Source organism: Vigna radiata, chromosome 8, assembly GCF_000741045.1.
Source record: "Vigna radiata var. radiata cultivar VC1973A chromosome 8, Vradiata_ver6, whole genome shotgun sequence".
NCBI lineage: Eukaryota > Viridiplantae > Streptophyta > Magnoliopsida > Fabales > Fabaceae > Vigna > Vigna radiata.
This window is the reverse complement of record NC_028358.1, coordinates 22,425,347-22,435,433: the sequence shown is the minus strand read 5'-3', so window position 1 is coordinate 22,435,433 and position 10,087 is coordinate 22,425,347. Positions and strand designations below refer to the sequence as shown.

The following is a 10,087-nucleotide window of genomic DNA, read 5'->3' as shown; positions in this document are numbered from 1 at the left end:
CATATCAATCAAGAATTATCAACAGAGTCAAGCCAAGGCATATGTGCAAGCAATCAAGAGACATATCACACACAAGAAAGAATATCAAGTGGCTCAAATTCTCACACAGGGCATTTCTGTCACAATCAATCACCCTCTCAAACATCATAATCATCTTCCCAATCAAAGAAAAGCAAGAATTTCAAACCATAAGTATCAATCAAGTGAATTGAAAGACACATCTACACCTAAACAAAGTCTAGAAATAAAGAGAAACATGCAAAACTATACACAAGACAAAACAAAAACTACATAGAAAACAAAAAATTTAACACCTAGAAAAGAAAAAAAATTCAACAAAGAAAATAGAAATCTCCCCCAATAGACCACACTTAAACTACACAGTGTCCTCAATGTGTCACAAGCATAAGATCAGAAATCAGAACAATCAACATATCATGGACAAGTGCAAAATAAGTAGGGAAAGGGGGAGAAAGGAAAAAGAAGACTCCCCTGAGTTAGGGCGGCAGTTGAAAATTTTGAACCAGCAGAGAAGTGTTTTCCATCATTGGGTCTAAGTAGTAATTGCTTATGGGAAATTGCTTCACCCGCCACATCTGCTCTAGAAGAGAGATGTCTTCCACAACTGGATCAATGAAGGGAGGATTCATCAGTAAATCTCCTCCAGTCGTGGAAGACGAATAAATTCCACGAAGCTTAGAATATCTGCTCATATTTGCCTGGCCCTCAAAATTTTCATCAGGATCTATTTCCTCAGGTGCAAGAGTAGGGTCATAGGAAGGTGGGAAAGTAGGTGGCATAATGAGCACAAGACTCTGATTCCCATCTCCTAGGTCGACGACACTGACATCATTTTCCAGATTCTGAACAATCTGAGAATGTAACTCTGAATCTTGAGATTGCTTCTGAATGAATTGAGTGGCCATCTGCCCCAACTGATAGCTCAAACTCTGAATTGACGCTCTGGTCTCTTGCATGAACTGAATGTTCTGCATGGCCATCTGGCTCCATAGCTCCTCTAATGTAGGGTCAGAAGTAGTGGAAGGATGAGGAATTGCTTGGGCAGGCTCATAAAACTGCAGCTGCTGTAGGTCCTGGACTGGTGGAGGCATACAAGCATTCTAGAATGGTGGTTCTTGATATTGAAGCTGTGAAGTACCATACCATCCCAGGTGAGGATCATTCCACCCAGGATTGTTGCTATATGAAACAAAATGATGCTGAGTAGGGGAGAATATGTCCAAAAACATATGCTTAAGATCTTCCCAATTGGCCCTGAATTCTGGTGGAAGATGAATAAGCCACTCCCATGCTGCGTCTTCTACTGAATATAGGAATGCCCTTAAGAAAATGCGATCATCCGGGACATGTGGAGGTTTCATTACAGAGGAAATGAGTTGGAACCTCTCCAAATGATCATATGGGCATTCACCTGTAAAACCATGAAACTTAGGCAGCAAATGTATCAGTCCAGAGGTGAGAACGCAATGAACATCATCCTCATTATGTGTAACCGGCTCCCAAAAAGCACTCTCATGAGTCGGAGGATGAGTCATATTGTTCTCAGCATAAAAATCAGCAAGAGAACCATAATCAGAGTAACATGCAGGAGTAGAATCATAATCATAGGCATAGGCAGAAGAAGTAGTATCTAGATAACCAAATTAGGTAGACATGTAGAAAGAAAGGGGGAAAAGAAGAATGCAATAAAAATATGTAACTAAAGCTACCTAAATGCAACAACACATGACACCACACAAAAAGAATGACACACTCACAACACAAGTATTCGAACCACTTGTGGTTTACAAGTATTCTAACCACTTATGATTTCCAAGTATTCTAACCACTTCTAGTTAAAATAAATCTATAACAGAATGTCCAACAAGATATAGATAGATAACTCTCTACTAGAGAATATATGTTCTTGATACAATTTAATATGTAAATTTTGAGTTTCACTCTCTTTCCTCTTGAAAGCTACAAACAATTAATGACTTATAAAACAACCACTCTCGTATTCCTGCACTATTAACCTACAAAGTTTACAAATTTTTTCTAATCAATACGTTAACAACTTTATTTTCACAATTGCCGCTATCAAAGAAATAAGAAAGAAAAAGATGCACTAATTTATAATTAGAATCCATAGGTACAGAAATCAAGTAATTAAAACATATTTAGTTGAAGATGTATGGAGGTTGAAAGAGGTCTTTTTTGCATTTTTTTTGAAATGTTTATGCCAAAAGAGAACTCACTGAATAGTAGAATTCTATTTATTTTTATTTGCAAGAGACTAATTATATACTTTCTTTTGCTAAAACTACACTTTTTAAGTGGCATTGTTTGTTTTAAGTAATGAGGTGTAGTCAGTTATCTCTTCAATTTTAATGTTAACTTCTCATATTATCATAAATACTCTAATATATATATATATATATATATATATATATATATATATATCCTTATCATTTTATTAAAAAATATATAAGCACTGGGTGATTTCTTCGTATGTTTGCCAAAATTGAAGTCGGAAGAAAAGTTGAAATGCTGAGCTAAATGTTCTTTATTTTTCTGAAAAAGTTGCACTTTGTTAAATTATTTGGTATGGCCATGTGAACCACCGATCATTGTAATTTCACCATTTGCCATTGCGGAACCACCTGTGTCTCAATTACTTCCTGCCTCCACTGCATGAAACTGCACCAGTCATATGGTTTTCTATGATTGGTTGTTGTGCTTACATTACTGAACAACTATATATATATATATATATCACGTCAACTTACGGAAGAATCATGATAAAAAAATGTTTCAAAGATCAAAAGCTAGATTTTGCTTTATTACCAAAAGCATTCTTACCCCACAAGAAAACCTTATTATATTTAAAATTAAGGACTGAGAAGAAATAAAAAACCTTTACATGACTTTTGGATAGAAAGAATTGAGCGAAGTTGAGCTGATATGTATCAGTCACGTCATGCTATTGAGTTGGGATCTCAATCACATGTTGTGTTGCTTTGAAACTTGAAACGCAATCCAAAATATTGCGAACCGAAGATAATGTGTTGTGATAATATGAAGGGATGGATTTGGGTCATCTGGTGGTTCATCAATCTAGATCAACATGCTGAGACAAAACCACCTGGTATGTTTTACGGCTCATCACTCCATAACTAAAGGGATCTCTATATTTTATGCAAGAATTTGAAAGGATTAAGCGAAGGGCTGGTTAGTTGGGGGGTACGTATAGTTGAAAACTAAATACGTGAACCGAAAAAGGAAGGTAAATAGTAAAGGAGCTGGTTTTGTTTCGTTTTCATACAATGGAAGGTTAAGTTGTATTACTACTTAGGATAAAAGACAAAGTCAGAATAGAAGAAACAGGTGACGATTGAGTGTACTGGGGATCTTCCTAAAAAGATTGAGGTGGTTCACGTGGGTTCCATTCCATTCCAATTTTCATATATGGGCATGGCCCCATGAAATTCCGTATGCATGATCAAAACATACTAGTTGAGTATTAGTTTGGTCGTTGTGGGAATTTAATTACCAACAGTTCTTCACCGGTGAGAATTTAATACTCCCAATCTTTGGATCTTTGGTTCAAATGGATGGAGTTTGCAACCTGCTACCTCCCAACCCTATTATTATAAATAACTCTACTCACTCATACTTTTCTTCCCTCATCTTTTGCCAACCCTTTGGTCACACATTCCCCATATGAACCCATATAGTAGTAGTAATAGTTGATACCCCAACAATGGTGTTTGCTGTATGGTGATCTATTCCTGCTAAAACAAGCGAGCTTAGTTTTTGAGCTCTTGAAACAGATTCTGATAAATTCTATATAGTTTTCACCATGGTGGGTATCATTTCGTTGGTCACAGGGTGGCCTGGACCTAGTGGATTTGGATCTGCCTCAACTGCTGAACAGGTTACTCAGGGAATTGATGCCAGTAACCTCACTGCAATCATCACAGGTCAGTTTTCAAAAGGAAAAAATGTCTTTAATAATTTTATTTTTACAATATTTTTACAATGTATACGGTTTCAAGTATTTTTTTAAACATAAATTTAAACAATGTAAAAAAAATTGTTAAAAAGAATTATGAAAATATGATTTTCCCTTTCAAAATCACAATGAACAATAACAATTCCTGGCTTCTTCACACTGTTTCACAATCAATAACATTTTATTCTCTTATTCCTCCTCTTTTTCCACGAATCTAAATGTTATCATCAAGATTTTGAAAAACAGACTCTGATCTTCTTGACAACGTTAAGGTTTTCTGATTCAGCGTGATCGTACGTGTCCCCAATTGCGGCTGCATGAGTCGCATTTTTTACAATATAAAAAATTATAAAAGGAAAAAACCCACCGTTGGTTACATTACAGTTCTGGATCTCACATGGTATAAATTGTTTTATTGATTTTACTGCCTACATGTTTGTCGTTTTCTCGACATTTTGTTTGTGAAGAGATCTGTGCAAGCGGGATACAGGGTCTTTGTTTCCCCTGGTTTTGTTTGTGTTTTTTGGTCCATTTTAATGAGTGAAAAATTTAGATCGTTAACATGTAAGTTCGAGTGGCAGTCGCTGCTGGAGTCTATGACTGTGGACCCTATTGCACTGTTGTATTTCTGAGAAATCAAGAAAATGAGACCTATTTTTGTGGTACAAATATGTTTGATGATGTTGTAGTTCTTTATATAAAGATGAATTTCCTACTTCTGCGTCTTGCTTCTCCATTTGTAGCAACATTTTTAAGTTAGCAGATATTTCTGATTTTTTTATTTGCTGTGTTTTCTGGTTGAGTGTTGATGAAGCTGTCATGTTTTGCTGTTTTGAAACAACAACAATTATAAAGTCGCACAAAGGGTTTCTACTTTTACTTTCAGTTTTTTTTTTTATAAATATACAGTTGTAATATTAATATCACTTGCTTCATGCTAGGGTCATTAAAAAGGTAGATAGGTCAAGTTTTATGTAGATTGGTTTTAGTCCTTTGTACTAGTAGGCGGGGGTTGGTTTGCTGGTATTCATAACGAGAATGATTTTATTATATATAAAGTTATATATTTTAATTGTAATGTAAATATACGTCGTAAAGTTGTTTTCTTTTTAATTTTTTATTGTCTTTTATTAAATAATTATCTGTTAATAAATACTTATCTATGAATGTTTGGAAATACACAAATATCTGTTTAATGAATACTCAGGCACGCAGACATAAGATAATTTTTCATCAAATGTAACGAATGATGGAATGTATCGCACGTGCCTATCCTTGTTTCATGTTTTTAATAAAAATGTCTTTGTATTACGAGAAAACAGTGTTTTGAACTAAACAAGTGATTGCTAGATCTTCCAATCAATGTTGGGAAATTATTTGACATCCTTTATTATATCACTAAACACTTTTTATTTCTTCACCTAAGTCTTAAAACGGGGTGTAAGCACTGAATAATGAGGTGAAAAGGATCATTATCAGTTCCCAAAATATTGATTTTCATGATTTAATCACTTAATCTTTCTTTCGTTGATTCTCTTATCATTCCACTTTTATACTATTCCATTATTTTCTATATAGTGCCTCTGCTACTAAAGATATCTTGGATTTAAACTCTTCGTACTGAACTTGCAATAAGTGTTGTTTGGAACTAAATAGGTGGCATTTATCTCTCGTCAGAAGCAGGTAGAGAAAAAAATTAAGTGTGTAGATACCGCATAGGTTCATATAGTTTTTTTTTTTTTTTATCACAGTATTTTGACACAATATACGTATCTTTATTAAATTTAGTGTATGTATGTTAACACAATGAAAAAAAATAAAAATATTATCAAAAAATTTTATATTAAAATATTTTTTTAATAAAAGATAATATAAATAAAAACATAGGACAATCAAATTGAATTAAGTTTACAAAGCAGTAAATAGTTTTTTATAAGTAAAATAGTTTTTTAACAACATTTATACATATTTATACATATCAGTTGTCTATTATCAAGTTTTGTAGCTTATTTGAAGTATGGAAAACATTAAAAGTCAATGATACAAAATCATACTGTAAGGTGAATCGAATAATAAGATGGGATTTATATAATATATATACATATATATTTGAAATTGAGTTTATTAAGAAATATCTAAAAATTATTGTATAAACATTGGAAATGAAATGCAGGAGGAGCAAGTGGAATAGGGTTGGAGACAGCACGAGTATTGGCCCTCCGAAATGCCCATGTGATTATTGGTGCTAGGAACATGGAGTCTGCAAAAGAAGCTAAGCAAGTGATACTGCGTGAGAACGAATCAGCTCGCGTGGACATATTGAAGCTGGACCTTTGCTCAATGAACTCTGTCAGAACATTTGTGAACAACTTCATCGCGCTTGCTCTTCCTCTCAACATCTTAATGTGCTTTCACTCACCCACTTTCTCTCTCAATCCCTCTGTGTTTTGATTCAGCATCTTTACATGCCATTGTTGTTATTTGCTTTCAGAAACAATGCAGGAGTCATGTTCTGCCCTTATCAGAAAACAGAAGATGGGATTGAAATGCAGTTTGCAACAAATCATCTTGGTTAATATCCATGTTTTTTCTATAATACATATTTGAAATAATAGCTCTTATTACATATCCAATCAATTTCTGTTATGATTTTTTAATTCTCATTAGCATTGTGAAAAGTCTGATTCGTGGTATTCTTATCTCTCAGGTCATTTTCTCTTGACGAACCTTCTTCTCGATAAGATGAAACAAACAGCAAAAGAAACTGGAATAGAAGGCAGAATCATAAACCTGTCATCAATTGCTCACGTCTACACTTACGAAGAAGGGATTCGCTTTGATAACATCAATGAAGAAGACGGGTATGCAATGCGAATGACCCTTTAACAATTTCTACATTTATACTAAAAAGAATTGATGATTTACGGCTTATGCAACTCTGTCATAAATTATTAGTATAATCGGACTCAAACAAATATTGTATCTTTTGCTTTCTCCCTGTAACTTTTCAGATACTCTGACAAGAAGGCATATGGACAGTCCAAGTTAGCCAACATACTACACGCAAAAGAGCTTTCTCGTCGCTTACAAGTCAACTTTTCTCTTGTTCAATTTTGATAATTCTAATCATTATTTTTTATTGTGTTTTATATTAATTAAAATCAAGATTATCATTAAAATCATAAATGACTCATCAAATTCAAAATTATAAATCGTGAAATTGTAATTTAAACAGTCAATTTTACTTTTTACAAAAATATATTTTATATAATAAATATACATTAATTTAGTTTTATTTTAATTGAAATTTATTGAATTGAAATCAGCAGAAAATATTTTTAATTTTTAACTCAATTTTAATTTTATTTTAATTAAATATTTATACACTAATAAGGTGAATAAGTGGTGCATTTGAAAGAAAAATATAAATGCATTAACTTTTAATTAGATGATGGTAGGATTTGCAAGACATTACAACATGAATTTTAATTACATTAAATCTTAATTAGATTTATGTTTTATTAATTTCGATAATTTTTTTTTAAAAAAAATTGATTGACACAATTTTATAATTTTGGTAATAATTTTTACTATTTTCTTTTGTCACGATCATGCATGATAATAGTAAAATATCTTGTTATGGAAAAACATTTTTGTTTAAGAATCTTAAGATATTAATTACTAAGAAAAACATTTTTGTTTAAGAATTTAAGATATTAATTACTAAGAAAAACATTATTGTTTTCAAATTTAAGATGGATTGATAATAGTAAAATATCTTTTTTATGGAAAATGTTAATTTTTGAAAATTTCTTGTACTCCAGCATTTATTCCGTCATTTATTGAGCGTTTATTAATTTATACAGGAAGAGGGTGCTAACATCACTGCCAACGCTGTCCACCCAGGGGTGATAATGACTCCTCTCATGAGACACTCTTCTTTACTTATGAGTACGTACAGATAACAACACTAACAAAACAAAAAACATTTAATGTTCTTTTCATCGTTCTTACTAGACTAAGACCATGTTCTAATCAAACAGATTTTCTGAAGATATTTACCTTCTTCATATGGAAGAACATTCCGCAGGTATATTTTCTATTTCTTAATAATGATGCAAAATGGTGCAGCGGAGAGTACTTAAAATGTGGAGAGTCACCAATCATAATTTTCTCTATGTTCTGATTTTGTCCAACCAGGGAGCAGCCACGACGTGCTTAGTTGCTCTACACCCAAGCTTGAAAGGGGTATCTGGGAAGTACTTTCTGGATTGTAATGAGTATCAGCCCAGTGCACATGCCTCAAACGAACTCTTAGGTAGAAAGCTCTGGGATTTCAGCAACAAATTCATCAACTGACCTTCAAAAGCTTAAATAATAATTTCACCAATAATAGACCCTCCTGTGTTTGGATATTAAGTTAAAAGAACTTTTAATAGTTTTCTTTTAATGAAAATGTTCTACATTTTTAACCAAAAAACTTCTAAAAATTCTTGTAATTTGTATCCAAAACAGTTAATTCATAATCGATGTATCAAAACCCGCTACGCTAATTCCCTACAGAGCAGTTATATATAAGTTCTAAATATGAGGGAACAAATTTCCCAAACATAAACTTGTTAGTGCTTTCCCTTGACTCAATTTGCACTTAGTACGCTCATTATAGTATCTTCTTTTGTGCATCAAACATATCATTAAAATTAAAGTGAAATTAAAGGTAACAAGTAATGGATGAAATTACGTTGTTAAAATTAGAGTGTAAAATAAACTGTAGATTCAGGTTCAGAAGATTGTACGGTCTGGTTCATTCAAAAGATTTCAGATTGTGAAAGGAAAGTTGACACGATAAAAAAATTGTAAAAATAGAAAAAAATGTGAAAGTAATACTTGGAAGGAATATATTTTGTAGTTATGCGTGTTGTGTAAATGATGTCTTTTACATATGGTAAAATATATGGGTATTTATAAACCTATAAATTATTCTAAAAAATTTAAGTCATAATTTATGTGGAATGTTTTAGATTTTTACGTATATAGGATATTCTTGATTTTTTTTCTTTGTTTCTTAGATTTTTGTACAATATTATAGAATTTGTATTACCTTCTATGTTAATATTTTCTATATTTTTTTAGAATTTGTATTATACTTTAATACTCCTTCTTAATGCAAATTCAGTTACTTTAAGCATAACATGCATAAGTTCAAATCTTGGACTTGGTAATGTCTTCATAAAATATCTGGAATTTGGTCTTGTGTTGGGCAGTATTCTAATTTAATCTGTTTAGTTGTCTTTTCATCTCGAATGAAGTGATATTTAATGACTATGTGTTTTGTTCTTTGATGATGGATTGGATTTTTTGCTATTGCTATTGTCGATTTGATGTCGCAATAAATAATAGTCGACTCATCTTGTGGTTTACTCATTTATTCAAGTATTCTTTGTAGTCATATTACTTGACTCATTGTTTTAGCAGTTGTTACATACTCTACTTTTGTTGTTGATTGTGCCACAATTGTTGGCCTCTTTGATGCCCATGATAAAATACCTTATCCTAGTGAGAAAACATATCATAACATACTCTTCTTATCGTCCATTGATCCTAATTGATCACAATTTCTATATTCAATCATCCTTGTGTTAATCATAGTTTTGTACCATATACAAAACTCCTTTATGCCATGTAGATATCTTAAAATTCTTTCTCGTACTCCATAATGAACTTGACTTGACTTTTGCATGAATCTTGATAGAAGACTTGTACCATACATAATTGAAGTACCTGAAAAACACTAGAAGGGGAAGGTTGAATAGTGTTTATGGAAAATGTTTTTTTGCAACCCTTCTGATACAACACATTGTCAAGCGAGTGAGATATTCTTTTAAAGGCTTATACGCTTGACGTAAAATATAAGCTTTATGAAGATCAATGTGCTAACCAGAATAATTTTTACTACAACATTTGAAAGAACTTTCGTTAAAATTAAAGGATCATTTAGCTTGAAAGTTCTTATATTTTCAAACAAAAAGTTCAACTACAGGTTTTCTAAGAGTATCGTTTAGCAAAAAGAAG

General features: G+C 32.3%; 1 protein-coding gene across 1 annotated transcript; it reads left to right on the top strand.

The window, feature by feature from the left end:
• Positions 1-3,512: 3,512 nt before the first annotated feature.
• On the top strand, positions 3,513-8,679 carry LOC106770872 (short-chain dehydrogenase TIC 32, chloroplastic). The gene is made up of 8 exons (XM_014656705.2): positions 3,513-3,983; positions 6,189-6,420; positions 6,507-6,586; positions 6,723-6,876; positions 7,027-7,105; positions 7,882-7,966; positions 8,059-8,105; positions 8,216-8,679. Exons 1-8 carry the CDS (start codon positions 3,863-3,865, stop codon positions 8,372-8,374), a joined length of 957 nt encoding a protein of 318 aa, XP_014512191.1. The 5' UTR covers positions 3,513-3,862; the 3' UTR covers positions 8,375-8,679.
• Positions 8,680-10,087: the final 1,408 nt, after the last annotated feature.

Excerpts from the sequence above, each read along its gene's own strand:
- LOC106770872 (XM_014656705.2), top strand. The coding sequence starts at position 3,863 with ATGGTGGGTATCATTTCGTTGGTCACAGGGTGGCCTGGACCTAGTGGA. Across the intron at positions 6,421-6,506 it reads CTTCCTCTCAACATCTTAAT|AAACAATGCAGGAGTCATGT; the intron begins GTGCTTTCACTC and ends ATTTGCTTTCAG. Across the intron at positions 7,106-7,881 it reads AGCTTTCTCGTCGCTTACAA|GAAGAGGGTGCTAACATCAC; the intron begins GTCAACTTTTCT and ends TAATTTATACAG.